The following is an 18897-nucleotide window of genomic DNA, read 5'->3' on the forward strand; positions in this document are numbered from 1 at the left end:
TGTATGTTTTAAACATCTTGTATTACATTGAGAAAAATTCTGGTACTTAGTTATTGACTTTCGTTATCCGCTGCGTATTTCTCGTGCACATTTGTTGCTTTTGCACACACTTGGCACCCGTCGATGGGATGGTGACCCGGGTTGTCACCATCCGGACGTCTCGATTTCCCCGTGCTCGGGCGTGGGGATTTGGGGGCGTCACATATTCTTGGAATATATGAACTCACATAATTGGAATCTTTTGAACCCATAATCAATTTGAAAACTTACCCAAAAAAAGTCAAAATCAAACCAATGGATGGAAGAATCTAGAGTCCTTGAAGAACTTGTTTCAAGAACCTAGATTATATTAAAATCTAGACCCGTTGAAGAACCTGTCTCAAAAACCAAGATTACAAAGTAGGAACGTCACAAAGATTGTGATTTACCTTTGCTAAGTTCAAACGTTCAATGAAGAACAAGATGAGATAAACTCAACTCACAATAAATAAAATTCATCAATTTTCATAAACTTTTATATAACTTTAAAATGAGGCAATAAAGAGTATTTAAACTAAAACCTCACAAAACCCTAGGTAAGATAAAACCACCATGTTTCAAAAATGCTCTTGACTCCTTGAGTGTGAATAGTGTCACAGCTACAGTACCACGCTATAGTAACTTGACTATAGTAACCCTCTTGAATAGTTCAACAAAATAATTACTTTCTCAACATGCCCTTAAGTCCTTCTCATAATAAGCTAATAAAATAAGCATTTTTATTAGCTTATATAAACAAGTCAAAGGCCTAAAATCATATAAACATAAAAATATGCCATAATTTATGTTGATCTCTTCCATTGCTTGTATCACGTGGATGAGAATTGAATTTTCTTCTTTCAAGCCCATCTTGAATGTTGGGCTCTTGTTTGACTTTCCTAAGTGGATTGCACTAATCTTTGTATTGCATTTTTGCTCTTCTTAGTTCTCAATCTTGTGATTGTCCTATCTGAAACTTACAAATTATCTCTAAGGCTCGATCTACCTTGGGACCCATCAAATATAAAATGTCACTAGCAATTTTCATGTGATATAAATCTACCAATAAATACCTCTTATCCCCTCATCATACATCTCAACAAAAATGAGACAAACAGAAAAATATAGCAAAACAGGGGTAGTAATGGAAAATAACAAAAGGATTTTTACCTGATTGTAGCTTCCAACTACTTCCCTTGCTAGCTCACATTAAAGGCAGCTAAAACTGTTGATTTTTGTAAGATCAGTCAAGGGGTGGGGAGGACTAAGCAGTAACAACTAAGGAGATAGAATCTCCCAATACGACTGTGGATCGACCAGAAAAAATGATCCACAAACCATCAACAATCATCACCATTGAAGACGATTCAGTGGTTGCTGGTTCAAAACAAGATTACATCAACAATGATTCTCGATTTGTGATAAGTAGGAATTATCTCAAAGGACGTTGTGGGTTTCACTGAAAATGGAAGTAAACATAATGATAGAGAGACTAATGAGAAGAGAGGGGAAAAGTCCCATGGGGTTACTTGTCTGGGCATTTTATATAACCTAATTATAACGGTAATTTTTACTCATCACAAAAAAATTTGAGTCATTTTAATAATGAGAATACAACTACAATGGTTGTATGTTGTTATAACACATATAAAATGTGCCGCAACTAACTTCTAATGTCAAAATTATTTGCAGCGAAATTTTGTTGCTGAAAATAATGTTTTTTATTAACAAATTCATCGCCTGTTTCTGGAGACGTAACTGTTGTAAATAGATGTATGTATCAACGGTAAGTTATGATCCGCTGGAAAATAATGGTGGCAAAGAGCTGAATTTGTTGGAGTGGATCTGATCTTACGCATTTAACGGCATTCAATAAACAGCTGACATATCAGCACTCCTCATAGAGACTCCTGCACTGCATCACAGGAAAACAAAATTGAAACAAGCTTAGAGTCTTGGACCCATGCATGTTCTTCCGAAAACATAAGACCCATTTCGACGGACACCTTTGCATCTAGTGCCCCACCTCATTGCTGGACGCCATTCGACCTTCTCACAGGCGGAGGAGCTCCAGACCATATCGATGACCCCTTAAGACCATCGCATCTCCAGGCTTGTGGGAAGATATTCTCCTTATAATATACATTTCGTAACTTATAAAATAAAAGGAGGAGAAGTCGCTTTTGAAGAAAAAATAGGACATGCACTAATACAGACCAACGGATGTCAATGTTTACCGACTCCTTCCGATATATTCTTTCCGTTACAATCCGTATCCATAGCAGCTCAATATTTATCCCTCCTAAGGCTAGCGCGTGCAATTCAACCCCTCCTTCCCCCCCCCCCTCCCCCCCCCCCCCCCCCCCCCCCCCTTTCTCTCTCTCTCAAGATTCTTGGCATCGCTTGCTTTCACATTCATCCCTTGGGCTGTCCTTAAACCATTCTTGGATTCCCATGGGTCCGTTTCTATGCTTTTGAAAATTATGCAATGCAGAATTCATTCTTTCTGCCTCTCTCTCTATGGGATATGTATTTTCTCATTTTTTTTAATGATTTTCTTGGATCCTTTTGAACTTAAACATCGGGAAATTTGAGAAAGGTGATGTTATTTGGTTTAGGGTTTTGCGATTCTTGTCATTATAGGCGAAGTATTTTCTGGGAGAGACTCGAGAGGGAGGGTGGTGGAGACCGTCGAGGGCCTTTCCTGTGAGGGAGATCAGGAGAGAGAGAGAGAGAGGGAAGGACTCAGGAGGGAGGGAGGACTTGGGAGTGAGGCATGGTCATCCTCTGCCATCTGGTCGAGGATTGAGAATATGTGGTGTCTATTTGGAGACTGTTATTACGAGAAAATTGAAGGGATTCACAAAATCATCACACTTTTCAAATATGCCCTTGTACTTTTCCACTATTTCCATGTAATCTATTTCTATTTCACAATTTTCTTTTAAATAAGCAGAAAAAGTGAATGTGTGATTGTGATCATTTTTTTTTTTTTGTGGGTGTAAGCAGAAAGAGTGTGTGTGATTGTGATCACACTGCATCTGAACTCATCCACTCGTCATCGCAGACAACCATTCAAATAAAGTTGAAACCTACCTTTAACTGCTTCAAACGACCAACCCAAGAAAAAAAGCACCAGGCCCCCAAACAAAATGCTGAGCAGAACAACAGCCTCAGCCACAGCCTCAGCCTCTCTTTCGGTCTCATCTCTTTCTTCCACGAACCCATCACGATTTCTTAGTCATTTAAGCCCCAACTGTTCCAGATTTTCGGGCCTCAAGAAGCTCTCGTATACTTTTCCAAACCCTTTATCTAACTTCGTAAGCGTAAGATGGAACCGTAGTAAAAATACCAACTACAAGGCAAAAAGAAACAATTGTGATCGGTCAAGAATGGAGAATTTCACGACTAGAGCATTGGCAGAGCCCCTCAAGAACCCGGGGGAGCTCATTGACTCCGTAGAGACATTCATCTTCGACTGCGATGGTGAGGGTCTTATTGTTTGTCTGGATGCTGTTGAAATGGGCTTCTTTGTTTACTAGTTTGTGTGTTAAGACATCGGTGCGCATGTCCACCCGCGCTAATATTTGTTTAGGATAAAGAAACAGATAAAACTTTAAGGGCCCTTTGGATTTCCGTTTACATGCTAAAATGCTAGCAGCTTCAGTTGTTCACAATTGAAGGGATGGACAAATTCATGACGAAGAGAGTTGTTTTTAATTTCGGGGGGGGGGGGGGGGGGGGGGAGTTTTTGGTCCATTCCACTCTTACTATAAAGATGGCAACTGTGCTTACGTAATTTGAAGGGAGAAAATTCAGGCGTTTTTTATTTATTTATTTATTATTATTCTTATTATTATTATTATTATTATTATTTTCTCTTAAGCAATCGAAGTAAATTTCCTTCAAATTTTTTGGGATTTTCACAATTTTCCTTTGGTTTCATATATGCTTTATGGCATTTAACAACCGTAACTTAGATTCTTTCCTTTTTCCCGACAAGAATTTAACACTTTAATCAGCAGTAGAGCATGTCAGTCTTTAGATTTTCAATTTGGACAATAATGTACCCAGACCAGATGCAGAAGATAAATTTTTGTATCTCACTGTTGTCCAAATTTTTCCTCCCAGGCTTTGCACGATACTTGAATAAGGTAATGATAGTGGTTCAAAACCTCAATCTTTTATTTTTTCCTGCTTAGCAACCTCTGATACAGGGCTCAGCATTCTGATGTTCTACACTAAAGACAATTTAGTGCTCCTAATTAAGTCGAGTGAAGTTGTGGGAGATTGAAACTCTGGGAGTTTTCTTGTGACGCATTGGATACAAATGTTGGATGCCAAGGGGACCATGTATATCAATCTTTTTCTCCACTGTCTCTTAATGTGAGACTTGACACTCTGGCCATGAACTCCAATATTAAGCATTTTCATTAAGTTTCAATGGAAATAAATTCACAATTTCTATAGTTGAACGAACGGGTATATAGTTTCTTATGGAAAGCTTTAAGGCAAAGCCTAGAGCATATTAACCTAGTGCTAAGTTATTGGGAAATACATATATATATATATATTTTTAATTTCCTTTTATGTAGGAAATCAATTTCTTTCAAATTAGCATATTGGAGTTATCTAATGAATATGATCAATCATTTGATTGAAGTGTCTTTCCTTTTTCATTTCTTGGGGATTGATAATGGTTACAAATCTAATGATGATATAGCTAAAGCTCACATACTTCGATTAATTGCAGGAGTTATATGGAAAGGAGATAAACTGATAGATGGAGTCCCAGAAACCCTTGATATGCTCCGGTCAAAGGTCTGTTTATGAATGTAGGTGCTAGCTTGCATAAATTCATATGGGTATAAGCTTCTAGTTTCATTTACCTTTTTTTTTTTTTCTTTTTTTCTTTCTTCTTTTCTATTGATTTCTTAGTGAAATAATCACAAGTGGAGTTTTTCAGCAAAGGTTTGAGAGGTAATGGTTTCAGACATTTGTTGATAATTTTTTTCTCTTTTCAGGGAAAGAGATTAGTTTTTGTCACCAACAACTCGACAAAGTCTAGGAAACAATATGGTAAAAAGTTTGAAACGCTTGGTCTGAATGTCAGTGAGGTTAGTTCATGATTCTTTCCTCCTCATGTTGGCTAAACTTTATCAATCTTAACTTCTAATGCAACTGAAATGTTTCAGGAGGAAATCTTTGCATCATCTTTTGCTGCTGCTGCATATCTGAAGTCCATTAATTTCCCCAAAGATAAAAAGGTATATATATATAATATTATTAAGTCTAAAAAAAATTGCTATTGGATCACTATTTCAAACACCTTGGACAAACCTAAAGTGTTAAGTTGAATCTGGTAACATACTATAAAAGGTCTATATCTTTCTGTATGCTTCTTTGGACAGCTATTTATTATGTATAGTTGGTAGTCCAGATTTGTCAAGTCTTAGCATGCCTTTGACTATTTTAGGAAAACTGCTTTGCTCCAGAATCTCTACTGTATGCCCTTTAACTCCTTGTTTAGCCAACCAATCAGCAACTTGGATTACTTCTCTGAACACATGGTGAACAGATAATAAAATGCCCACTGCTTTGTCTCTAATCCGATCCTAAAATTTCTGCACATTCCGGTGAACAGCCCTCTTTGCCCAATGCCACCAGCTTTTAATCATCAGAGAAGGGGTTCCACTTCAATACCTCATATATGAAGCTTCTCACACAATTTAGTCCATCTACCAATGCCCTTACCTTTGCCATAGTGTTGGTGCCAATTCCATAATATATGGAGAAAGCTGCAGGAAAGTCACCATGATCCCACCCCTTCCACAGGTTCCAGAGAATGGGCTTTCAAGAAATGAAGTTCCCATGCACATACCCGGGACATATCTATATATTATTGGCTATATACTTTAACATATTTCTCAATTGCTGTCAGTTTTATAAAAAACTTTTCTAATACCTATCAAGTCATATTTGTAAGGAAGGTCGTAACAGGAAGCCCTTTTTTTCAGTAGGTGTAGTGGGCAGCAGGTATGTGTGTGTGCACACTCGCATGCATACAGATTGTAAAATATAGGGTCCAATTCATGTATCGTCAGTAGTAAACAATCACTTTACTGTAAGGACATACAACCAACAAACAAAACATGATGATGATATACATGTTTTGGTGTCTGTGAGGTTTATGATTCTGAAGAGGACACCTTACTGGTGTTCCTCTAAGACCTCAATCTCAAAAAACACATAAAGTACTGCTTAAAAAATTGTACTTTGTTTTTCCTTCCTGTGAATGGTTACAGTAGACACAAATGTTTGCAAGGAAAGAGTGGAGAATTCTGTATCCTCCCTCTCACCATCTAATTAGATATGAAGTGAAAAATGTTACCAGCTGATTAGTATTCCCTCGTGCGGTATACTTTATTAGAGGAACAAGCGTTTTAATCTTTATTAATGGTACCCTTCCTGACAGTAAGATTTGTTTGCATAGCATATCGGCTCTTTAAAATTATGTAACAATAATCTCATTTTGCTTATGGTTACCCTGCTAATCTAATCAATTTTGTACTTGTTCGTAAATCCACCCATGATTAGCAATTAACCATGTTTGGAAACCTTGTTGATACCTTGTCTGAGTATGAAGGCTATGGGATAAAGAAATAGAAGACTAATGGTTGGTTATGATTTAGGTGTATGTGATCGGTGAGGATGGCATTTTGAAGGAGCTTGAGCTTGCTGGATTTGAATATCTTGGTGGCCCTGTATGTATGAGATTTACTTTTTTTTTTTTTTTTTTTGTTACTTCATCCTCCAAATTATTCTTAAATTTGCTATTTTTGTTTGGATAAGCAAGTTAGAGATTTATTTGATATGGAAAAAGGGTGGAACCCTAGTACAAAGGGCGCATACAAGAGAAACACATGGGAATTAAAATTAAGGAAAAATTACTGTTCAGGTCCCTAGGGTTTGCACCTTTTCAAAATCAATACCTATGGTTTAAAAAGTTTAGAACAAGCACCAATGGTTATTGTCAAATTTTAGATTGGTCCCTTCGGCAAGACTTTGTTAGTCTCTTGATGGAAAATGCTGATGTGGCAGTTGACGCCATATCATGGCCAATAAGACGATGACACGTGGCATATAATGTACAATCAACATTTAAAATTAAAAAAATATAGAGTCAGCATGAACACTAAAAGAATATAAACAAATCAGTAAAATAGAAAAAAAATTTTAAAAATAATAATGAAGTTATAAGTTTGATAAAATAAAGAAAACAAAAAAAAGAAGGCATAAAAAACTTAGAAAACATTTAAATTGTTTTTTTAATCGGTAAAAACAAGATTTTATTGGTCAAAAGAATAGGCAAAAGCCCAAGTATACAGGACATATATAAGAGCAGCACCTAAGCATGCATAATTTAGAGATACAAGGAATTCATGAAACGACAAGCCATGAAAATCAATTACAATCGACCAATGGAGTAAAGTATTGAAAAATAGATTTCTAAGCTCATCCATAGACCACACTTGATCTTCAAAACTCCTTTTGTTGCTCTCCCTCCAAATACACCACCATAAACATATTGGAACCATCTTCCAAATTAAAGTGATCTAAGAGTTACCTTGAGTGGCTTTCCAAGAAGCTAGGAGGTCCACTGCCCATCTCGGCATCACCCAAGTAATCTCACCGGAGCATAAACTTCATTCCACAATGTCCTGGTACTCTCACAATGAAGTAGTTGATGGTCAACCGACTCTCCACTCTTTTTGCACATACAACACAAATCCATGACGATAATTCAACATTTCCTTAGGTTGTCTAAAGTGAGGATCTTCCCCAAGGAAGCCGTCTGTTCAAAAACATTTTCATTTAGGGGCACCTTTGTCTTCCAAATACTCTTCCATGGGAATGAATTTGTATCATGCATTGTCATGACTTTGTAGAAGGAGTGGACTAAGAACTTCCCTATCTTAGTAGGGCACCAAAAGATATTATCTTCGACTCCCGCCAACAAACGGTTGGAGTACACTAGGTCATAGAACTCCGAAAAAGGCTCAATTTCCCAATCTTGTGCATCTCTAAGGAATGTAACATTCTATTGGGGAGTGCCATTAGAGAGTATGAAGAGGTTTGCAATTGAGGCTTTTTTCATGCCTGCTATGCCATAAACTTGTGGACAAGTTTCCTTGAGTACCCTGTCACCACTCCATACATTGTTCCTAAATTTAATTTTAGATCCATCACCCACCTCAAAGCAAGTATATCTTTAATATGTGTCCTAGCCTCTTCTTATGTGCACCTCCTTGGTACACCATCCTCCCCATGGTTCCCCATGCTTCAATTCGATGACGGTTCTCCACAAGGCCCCCCCTCTCATTGTGGTATCTCCATAGCCACTTACCAAGCAAAGCTTTGCTGGAAAATTGCAAGTTCCGAATGCCCAAACCTCCTCTTGAATAGGAGAGTAAATTTTGGCCCTTTTCACCAAGTGAAATTTGAACTCGTCATTGATCCCCTCATATAAGTCATGTTGGAGTTTCTCCATGCAATGAGCCACCTTGGTGGGGAGTGGAAATAATGATAGGAAATAGGTTGGCAAGTTGGAAAGAGTGTTTTTGATGAAGATGACCCTACCAGCTTTGGATATATACATCCTTTTCAACTAGCCAATTTCCTCTCATTTTTTCTAGAAAATTATCCCAAATAGATATTGATTTGAACGGACCACCCAACGGGAGGCCAGGTAATTTCATAGGTAGTTGAGATATCTTGCATCCCAAAATGGAAGCCATACTCTCCACATTAAGAACATCCGCCACTAACACCACTTCTTTTAAATTGTTTTTAACAAATATAAATTATAAAATTATTTTAAAAACATCATTAAAAATATCAAAAAGAAATAAATTATAAAAAATGGAGATTGTTAAAAAAAATATTACAACACTTAAAAAAAGATAAAAAGGGAAATATTAAATTAGGTAAAAAAAAACTGAGAAAAAAGTAATAACATGGTTGTGGAATTTTCCAAATCTTAACTAATTAAGTGAAAGAATTGGATGTTAAAGTCGATTTTTAGGTGCACTGTCTTGACAATCAATGTCGGTTATTCTTTACTTCCAAAAGTGTCTTTTCCAAATAGAAAAAGAAACAATTTGGCATGTACATCAGACATGGTAAGGGGTGGCTATTCTAAGGAGGATATAAGGTTCATATGGAAGGATTTTAGGCAACAGTTACTCACCTATTTTATAACAACAACAACAAAAGCAATTTTATATGGAAGAGATCTTTCTTTCTGCCCCTTTTGGATTTTTTTTTTTTTTGGTTTTGGGGGGGGGGGGGGGGGGGTGTTGTACGATGCCAGGGTAATATTAACAACTTGGAATGGATGAGTTGGTATGTATCATTTAAATCAATGAAAATTTTGAGAATGTTGTGGTTTGGCATAATTTAAAATTTTATGATGAAGATGGGACTGTTCTATCTCTTAAATCGGTTTTTTTTGGTTAAAATTCTCAGGATGATGGTGGTAAAAAGATAGAGCTAAAGCCTGGATTTCTGATGGAGCATGATAAGGATGTATACTTCTGCTTTCCTGTGCCTTACAGTTTCAATTATAATTTGATTGTCTCTAAGAGTTTGAACCAATGAGAAAAAGAAAATGTACTTTCAGTCTGATTTATGCTTTTTGTATTCTTTTTTCCCCAATTCATTTCTTTCACTGTGATCCAACCTTTAGTCATAATAAACGAATTCCTCATTTATTTTAGGTTGGAGCTGTCGTTGTTGGGTTTGATCGTTATTTTAACTACTACAAAATACAGTAAGATCTCAAACTTTTAGTTACAAGACACATTTATATTGGAAAAATGGCCATTCTGTTTATATTGAATCATGCTATATTATTATTGATTTAGGTATATCTCTCTTTTAGATTCCTTTTTCTAAATGCTTATATCTGAAATCTGATACATAATCATTTTAAACAGGAAATTAAAACTTGCTCATACAAAGTTGTTTACAGAAGTTACTTCTTTTCCTCTAGGATCTGTATGGAGATGTTTAAACTCAGGCACTCCTTTTCTTTCACTTCAAAGTGGTCACTGATCATTATCAACTCTAGTCAGTACCATAATGGCCAAATCTTCTTTGAGCCTCTAACATTATTTTAGATGCACTACATACACATTCTGTCTGGTTTTCCATGATTTGAGTGATTTAACAGTTTTCTTTTCTGATGGAAGGTATGGAACACTCTGTATACGTGAAAACCCTGGGTGTCTTTTCATTGCTACAAATCGCGATGCTGTCACTCATCTAACAGATGCTCAGGAATGGGCAGGTTGACTTCTCTTCTGCTTCTGTTAAAGTTTGTATTTAATCCAACTTGTCATCTACTCCTGTGAAGTTTGCTTGATTGTTTTCATAATTAATAAGGAAATGTATGGCCTATCTCTCATTTACATTTTAGCTCAGTTGTTATGATGTATATACATTGGAAAATCACTTTATGAAAGTTAGGAAAGTATATATGCTTTGGTTGGATGAAGGATTTTGAGGTGGGACTTGACTTAGGAGATCTATTTCTAGTCTTACTAAAGAAGTTTAGGGAGATACAATGTGGAGGATAAAGTAAGGAATACTGCATTTTAGTATGAGAAATGGCTGGAATTGTTGTCTTGGCAGATATAGTGGAAAACATTATTAGACCTGATGCTTTCGTGATTGAGATGTGGAACTTACTGATTGGAATATTCAAATATTACAAGACAGTTGGGGGAAATTGACATCTGAATTGTCATCGAAACATCTGAAATTTGAACAGCTTGGCAAGTATTCCGAATTTTTCAATGTCATCCTAACCAATTAAGTATCTGGGCCCTTCATTAGAGGTCGCCTTGAAGGAAAATGCAATTTGGGATGAGATTATTGAGAAGATAGTGTTGTTAGCTGGATGGACGACGATGTATTTGTCCAAAGGGGATAGGTCACTTTGATCAAAAGCTGTCTAACTTGGCCACATATTTTTTATCTTATTTTCTACTTCCTTCTAGTGTTGCTAAGCACATTGAGAAGATATAATGAGAACTCATTTGGGTTGGTTGAGGGGAAGAGACAAAGTTTCACCTAGTAAGTAGGGACAAGATTTGTTCTCAAATTTCTGTGGGTGGGTTGGGGGTTCATAATCTGCTTCTGTTTAACCATGTACTATTAGGGAAGTGGCTTTGTCATACCCAAATTGAGAGAGATACTTCGTATAGAGAAGTAGTAGCTTCCAAATATGGATGCTTGTGGAGTGGATGGAGTACAAATGAGGTCCAAGCTATATATTAGCTCGATCCTCCTGTGAAGCCTTTCTGGTCAAATTTGGTGGCATAATACCTAAGCTTCTCTTCTGAAAGCTAAGAAGGCAAGGTAACTGAAGTGTCGGGGCATTTCCTTTGGGTAAGCTGGATGGACCTGGTCTGCAAGTTGAGAAAATGCTTTTGAGTACATTTTCTGTGCCTAATTGACCAAACTCAGCCTCAATCTCTCCTTGTGCCGGTAACATGTATATATGGCAATATCAAAGTACCACTGTACTAGGAAAGTTTAGGGGAAGTTTTCTAACCATATCAATTTTGAGGTGGGAGATGGATCTAGGATAAGATTCTGGCATGATTTGCAGTGTGGAGATTGCTTCTTTAAGGAATTCTTCCCGTATGTATATAGTGTTGCTCATGTTAAGGATGCTTCTATGGCGGATAATTTAGAGATTTTGGGTAATACTATTAAGTGGAATCTTGGCTTCATCAGAGCAGTGCAAGATTGGGAAATTGATCTTTTAAATGAGTTCTTATATTTATTATATTCAGAATAAGAAGAGGAGGGAGGGAAAGATGACTTATTGGGACCTGCCAAAGAGAGGGCTATTCATTGCTTGTTCTTTCAATAATATAGTCATTCCTCATTTTGACGATCCATTTCTGTTGTAGAGCATTTGGCAGACAAAGGTTCCATCAAGAGCAGTTTTTTTTTTGCTTGTGTGGCCACCTTTGGAAAGATTCTCACTACAGCTAGTTTAAGCAAGAGCCATATAGTCATGATTGACAGGTGTTGCATGTGTAAGAGAAGTAGGGGAGTCTGTTGATCATCTTCTTCTTATCATGATATTACAAGCGCATTGTGGAGTGACTTCTTCAAGCAGGTTGGATTGGCTTGGGTCATGCCTATTAGGATTGTATATCTTTTCTATTCTTGGAGAAGACTAGGTGACAGCCTGCTAATTATAACAATGTTCCCAATTTACCTCATTTGGTGTATTTTGTATGAGAGATGATAAAAAAATGTGAGAACTGTGAGTGGATGATGGGGGAGTTGAAGAACTTCTTTATCACCATGGTTTTTTTTCTCTCTCTCTCTCTCTCTTGGACTGTGTCTATAGATGTTAATGGACTCAACATCCATGAATTGTTAGCATCTTTTCCTCCATCTAGATAGGTATCACTTGCATACTCTTTATGTACTTGAGTTGCAACTTGTGCTTATGAATAAAGATTTATTCCCTATAAAAGAATCCAAACCTAACTTTTAGGAAAGGACATACCAATCTGGAAAACGGCTAAAGATGGCTTCTTTTCTACAAGATCTGCATGGCAGCTGGCGAGAACTGCTGAACAGACTTTCACTTGGAGCTTATGGTTGTGGTTCAAATGTTTTCCTCTTAAAATTTCTATTTTCATCAGGAAAAGTTTTTTCACAAGTCCTTCATTTGCTACTAGAATCCACTTCTTTATGTATAAAACTTCATTAAAAGCTGCAAAAGGCACTACTCAAGTACACAAGATATATACAAAAGAGTCACCTATTTAGAATGAGAAAAAGATATAAGAGAACCATGAAAGTTGAGCCTATCAAAGTCTATAGAAGTTGTCCAAAGGAAAAGAATATTGAAAAAGAAAGTTGTGTGCTCCTCCAGCCTCCTTTCATGGTCCTCAAAACTTTTATTATTCATTTCCTCCAAATAGACCACGTGAGGTAAGTTAGAACCATCTTCTAACCCTCTCCACAAGTAATTAAAGGTCTACTTCTATACTAGACATAACATGACCCAAACCAAGCCAAGCCAATTCTCCATTTCTCTTACACATATACACCAATCAATCACAACAATGTGTCCTCTCCTTAGATTATTGATGGTAAAATATTCAGAGCTGTCCAAGTAAAAAATGCAGCTTTTGGCAGGACCTTAGTCCGCCAAATACTTATACAAGAAAAGATATTAGTTTCATGAGAAATAATGAAAATATAGAACGAACGAACACTAAATATCCCTCTCTTGGAAGAGTTCCAAAGAAGTTTGCCTTTACCTCTTCATCTCAAAGTAGTGGAATAGACATGTTAAAGAATGCAATAACGGTATCCACCTCAGTCTTGAGCCATATAATGAAACTTACATTCCATTGAGAAAAATCGCTAGATATCTCCAAGTGACAAAAGTATCCTTACCATGACCTATCCAAAAAATGTATCTTTACGATGATCAACACCGTACACATCCAGGTATGCTTCCTTTTAGAACCCTATCTCCACACCACAAACCAAGCCAGAATAATCTAATCCTAGCTCAGTCTCCCTCAAATCTAATATAATTAGAAAAATTCCCTAACATTTTCTTATATTCTTCCATAACCCCTTGCCATTAGGCCTTTTGACCACATCAGAATACCAACCACCCCATGAACATCGTATTTAGAATCTACCACTGTTCTCCACAAGGTCTCTCTCTTATTTTGATACCACCAGAGCCACTTCCCCTAGAGTTAACAATAAAAGAAAAGTAGGTTCCAAACTCTCAAACTGCCCCCAGAGATCAGGGAAACTTGACCTCTAACCACCCTAAAGAAAGTCCCTCTACAATTCTCCCTCGTTTGGACAAATGCTTCCTCTTCTAGCCAGCCAACTGATAGTCAATCTTCTTTATACTCTCATTCCAAATTTCCTGGGCCTTGAAGGTAAACCCAAATAGAATGCCAAGATACTTTTTAGGTAAAGATAATTCTTTGCATCTCAGGATGCCAACCAGACCATCCACATTGGTGACTTGATCCACTAGAACTAACTCAGCCAATATTACATCCAAGCCAAAAACTGCTTCAAAGCATAAGAATAAAGAGCACAAACAGTGAAGCTGATCTGGATTTGTCCCACAAACCAACAAAGAATCCTCTGTGTACAGAATTGTGATAAGTTAAGGATGTGAGTTCTTAGCCCCCACAAAGAAATCTGATAAAAGCCTGCGTCATGGCAGCAGATATCATTTTGTTGAGCGCCTCCATGACATTGACAAAGGGCAAAAAAGACAAACGGGGTGCTAAAAGCTAAGTGACTGCTGTGAAGCACCTGGGTAAGATTCTCTTGATCATGTGCTGAGTAGGGCTGAGCACCGACAATGTTGGAGTCAGAGTGCCCTACCTCCAACTCCAACTCCAGCTTTGTTGGAGGTCGAATCTGACCTCTAACTCTGACTCTAACTCCAATTTGCATAGCTTCCGATCTGACTCCGACTCCAACTTGTAGAAGCGGAGTCAGATTTGGACTTTTTTATTGGACTTTTTTTCTTAGCCCATTTGAAATTTCAATTTGAAAATTTTGGGCTCTCACTAATCGGGGCTTCCATATTTCAGTTTTTTTAAAAAAATATTTTTTCAAATTTCAATTTTATTAAAACATAAAAAAAAAAAATTGGAAAAATAAGTCATTGTACAAAATTACTTTATAATACATTATATTATATGTTATTATATATTAATGTTTATACATTAGTATTACATGTTATTACACATTGATTATTATACATTACTAGTACAAGTTATTATAATTTAGTTATTATACATTAGTATTAAATGTTATTATAAATTTATATATTTTCATTTATACATAATACATTAGTATTAAATGTTATTATACATTAGTTATTATATAATTAGTATTACATGTTATTATACATTAGGGTTACATGGTAGTAATAGTTAATAGTATGGTGTTTACATATACTAAACTATTATTAGTCAATTTAGTCTATTTATATTATAGTATAAGTATATTATTTTATAATAATTTGCTCGTACTAGTATATTATTGAATTTAACTAACTATATAAGTTATAGTTATATAAAATATATATATATATAATTAATATATACAAAATAAATATATTTTTATAAAATATGTACAATATCGGAGTTGGAGTCGGAGTCAAAAAATCGAAGTTGGAGTCAGAGTTGGAGTCGGGTTTTTGGATTTTGGCTCAACCCTTGCTGAGTAATGGAACTTATGCCTCTTAGGTATGGAAATCTGGGGATGAGTGGAGATGGTGGAATTATAATGTATGCAGGGGAAATTTTGTTGCATCCTTCTCTGCATGTTATGAAACTGGTTCTAATAATTTTGTAGAGGTTGGATGGATTAATTATGTGTTTGAAGTTACAGCTAAGTTGGTGGATCTTCAATCTGATTCATAGGTGGTCGTGAACTGGTTAAAGGGTAAATGCAAGATGAACTGGAAATGGAGATACGGGAGGAGCTTATTCAACTAAATCATATTGTGTTTGAAGACTGAACATGTCTATCAGGAAGTTGATAGAACTGTAGAGTTCCTTCCTAAAGCTGGTGCTAAAGGTCTTACAAGGAGTGATTGCACCTTAACAGAGAAGGATATTTTGGTGGTGGAAAAAGTAGGGTGTCTATACTTGAGATGATAACAGGAGAGGATTGTATAGAAAGGGTGATCCTTTTGTAGTAGTTTTACCCTTTGAGGTTTTGTACTGTGGTTACACTTTGAGTAGTGGAATGATAGAGTTTTTATTTATTTATTTTTTTTTAATTTTTTTTTTTATAAGTAGACTTAGCCGTCAAACTTTAATTTAAATGATATCCAAGGTTCTTGCCAATCGTATGAGCATAGTCATGGAAAAGATTATTTTGAAGCAGCAAAATGCTTTTTTTAAGGGGAGACAGATTCTGGATTCAGTTCTTATTGCCAATGAATGTTTGGACAGTAGAATTTGATCTAGCATCCTAGGAATACTTTGCAAACTTGACATGGAGAAGGCCTTTGATCATGTTAACGGGGATTTTTTACTTTACATTTTTGGTAGATTTGGTTTTGGGGAGAAGTGGTGCAATTGGATGAAGCATTGTATCACTACCGCTAGATTTTCAGTGCTGGTCAATGGCACTCCCAAGGGTTTTTTCAACAGCTCTTGTGGTTTGAGACATGGAGATCCTCTTTCTCATTTTCTCTTTGTTTTAATTATGGATGCTTTGAGTAGAATGTTGAAGGCAGAGGTGAATGGATCTTTCTTGTCTGGTTTTCAGTGGGCAGTTCATCATTTGGGAGCATCAATGTATCTCATCTTCTCTTTGCTGATGATACTCTAATTTTTTCGAGCCGGATCCTAACCATATTTGATGGAGGTTTGGAAGATGGTGCCTTTACTTGTTATGTGGTGTATATGGAACAAGAGGAATGGGCGTTTTTAAAATAGAGAACATTCTTTTTTTTTTTGGGGGGGGGTGTATATTATTTACTTTGTTACTTTGGGCTAAGGCCATTGTATTACGTGGGGCTAATCTTAATGACTTGTATGCTTCTTTCTTTGGTAGTATGCTGTAATTAGGTATTTTTCTCTTGTATACTATTTGTGTACTTGGGCTTTGCCTAATTATGAGGATTAATAAATTTTTCTTACTTATCAAAAAAGAACTTTAATTTAACTCCCATGTTAGCCTTACATTAAGTAAAGACTTTAATTTCAAATATCTTGGTTTTAAAATTCGCTCTTTGGGGTTCTTCATAATGTCTGCTTCAAAGAGGGGATGGCTAGCTCCTCTTGTCTCCACTCTTCTCATTACCCTCTTCCTCATATCCTCTCTCCTTTACTTTCCGTCCAAACTCCCAATTTTAATGTAATGTTAATTTATTGCAATATATATTATCATGTAAATTCACGCTATTATGGATACTTGATTTCAGGTGGTGGTTCTATGGTTGGTGCTGTTAGTGGATCTACTCGACGTGAGCCACTGGTTGTGGGAAAGCCCTCGACTTTTATGATGGACTACTTGGCAAACAAGTACTGTTTCCAATCCCATTCTTCATGTTGCTTCGGCTATAATCATCACAACCGCTCTTTGAGTTTACAAATGTGTTTAACGGACTCCAGGAAATATTACTCACTGAAAATAAGGATGCTTCAGAAAATGTTATATCTCTGACATGTAGTCCTATACCACAGTTTTCAAATTCGGTGTACTGTCCATCTAAATGAGTTAACATAATATCTCGATCTAAGTTCAGAAATATTAGGGTGAACTTAGAGTGAGATATTTACATTTTGCAGAAATTATATTGGCCACAGTATAACAAAGGAGGATCCACCTTGTCTACATAATGAAAAAACAAGTACAGAAAAGAAATTGAAATCATTAATATATGCAAGTGGAAGCTTCTTATTTACACAGCATAAACAATATATTAAAACAATCTTACAATCAGACAAAGTATTTGGTACAAATTTGACTCGCCAGTACCACTAATATTGTAGCTTCAACAAAGTAGAGAGAGAGAGAGAGAGAGAGAGAGAGAGAGAGAGAGAGAGGACTTGCAGTCTTGAGCAAGGCCACATGTAGTCCAAGTTTCATAGTTTGTCTGATTTGCCCCTTTTACCAAGATATGGAAACTACTACATTTTCTTTTCTGATTAGACCTTCTATGAGTTGACTTGTTGGTTAGTCCTTATTTGATCACTTTGCATGTGATGAGCAAACCTCTGTAATAATAGTTAGCCATGGGTAGCCAGATTATTAAGCACCTATCTTTAGATGCTTGATCACCATTTCTTGTAGTGTAAGTTTCTGGATGTGATTGGTCTTTGAGAAACTTAATAATAACAAAAGAAACATTCCCCGTGTATGTTTTGACTGGATGCTACGTTTCAATATCTGAAATTCTTTGTTGGAAGTTACCATATATATGAATCTCATCAATTATGGGATCTACAATACTATTCTCATCGACTTCATGGCAACAGATTTGGCATTCTCAAGTCACAGATATGCATGGTTGGGGACAGATTAGATACTGATATTCTGTTTGGACAAAACGGTGGTTGCAAAACTCTTCTTGTGCTCTCTGGTAACTAAATTATTGTGTAATTTGTGCCCTGAGGTTTTTCTTCTTTTTATTTTCTTTTCAATATGTGCTCTGGTTTGCTTTGTCTATTTTCAATATTTTATTATCCTGATGGGGCTAATTTTTTGCCCTTTTTTCTTTCTGGTAGGTGTGACTACATTGCCAATGCTTCAGAATCCAAACAACTCCATACAACCAGATTTCTACACCAATAAGATTTCCGATTTCCTTCCTCTTAAAGCTGCAACTGTATGATAATCGTATGCGACAGAGGATAATTATTTAAGCACATGGTGACATTTTCCTTAGACTTTTGTTTTCATTAAGTCACATTTTGGTATCGATTAAGTACATGCAAAAAATACGCTCTGTAGTTTCTGGAATTCAACAAGAGAATTCTTGCACGTATGATTGTTGAAGCTCACATCTAGCTTAAATATTCTTAGGCTAGTGAGATCGGAGCGATCAAACTTTCGGAAATCCTCCCTAACAATATATTTAGGAATCTTATTATCCATTTGGTTTTTCAGAAGATGAGGGAGTGTTCCAGGAATTATGACTGGACATTTACGAAGTAGATATTCTACTGAATCTTCCTGCTGAAAACTTTTCAGCTACGGCAATCTGCCCCATAAGGTTTCAGCAACCCATAAAGGTGCAAGAAAGCTTGCGTTCTTTATGTTTATCTTTGATGA

The 18897-nt window shown here is 36.3% G+C and overlaps 1 protein-coding gene across 1 annotated transcript; it reads left to right on the forward strand.

Annotated features, from left to right (window-relative positions):
• Positions 1-3063: 3063 nt before the first annotated feature.
• LOC122316599 (phosphoglycolate phosphatase 1A, chloroplastic-like) lies at positions 3064-18604 on the forward strand. The gene is made up of 11 exons (XM_043133261.1): positions 3064-3504; positions 4772-4839; positions 5043-5135; positions 5214-5285; positions 6711-6782; positions 9547-9606; positions 9798-9850; positions 10272-10369; positions 17045-17144; positions 18102-18205; positions 18351-18604. Exons 1-11 carry the CDS (start codon positions 3171-3173, stop codon positions 18455-18457), a joined length of 1161 nt encoding a protein of 386 aa, XP_042989195.1. The 5' UTR covers positions 3064-3170; the 3' UTR covers positions 18458-18604.
• The last annotated feature ends 293 nt before the right edge of the window (positions 18605-18897 follow it).

Source organism: Carya illinoinensis, chromosome 7 (genome assembly GCF_018687715.1).
Source record: "Carya illinoinensis cultivar Pawnee chromosome 7, C.illinoinensisPawnee_v1, whole genome shotgun sequence".
Classification (NCBI taxonomy): domain Eukaryota; kingdom Viridiplantae; phylum Streptophyta; class Magnoliopsida; order Fagales; family Juglandaceae; genus Carya; species Carya illinoinensis.

Coding starts and splice junctions, on each gene's coding strand:
- LOC122316599 (XM_043133261.1), top strand. CDS start 3,171: ATGCTGAGCAGAACAACAGCCTCAGCCACAGCCTCAGCCTCTCTTTCG. Junction 3,505..4,771: donor ATTCATCTTCGACTGCGATG/GTGAGGGTCTTA, acceptor GATTAATTGCAG/GAGTTATATGGAAAGGAGAT. Junction 9,607..9,797: donor TGATGGAGCATGATAAGGAT/GTATACTTCTGC, acceptor CATTTATTTTAG/GTTGGAGCTGTCGTTGTTGG.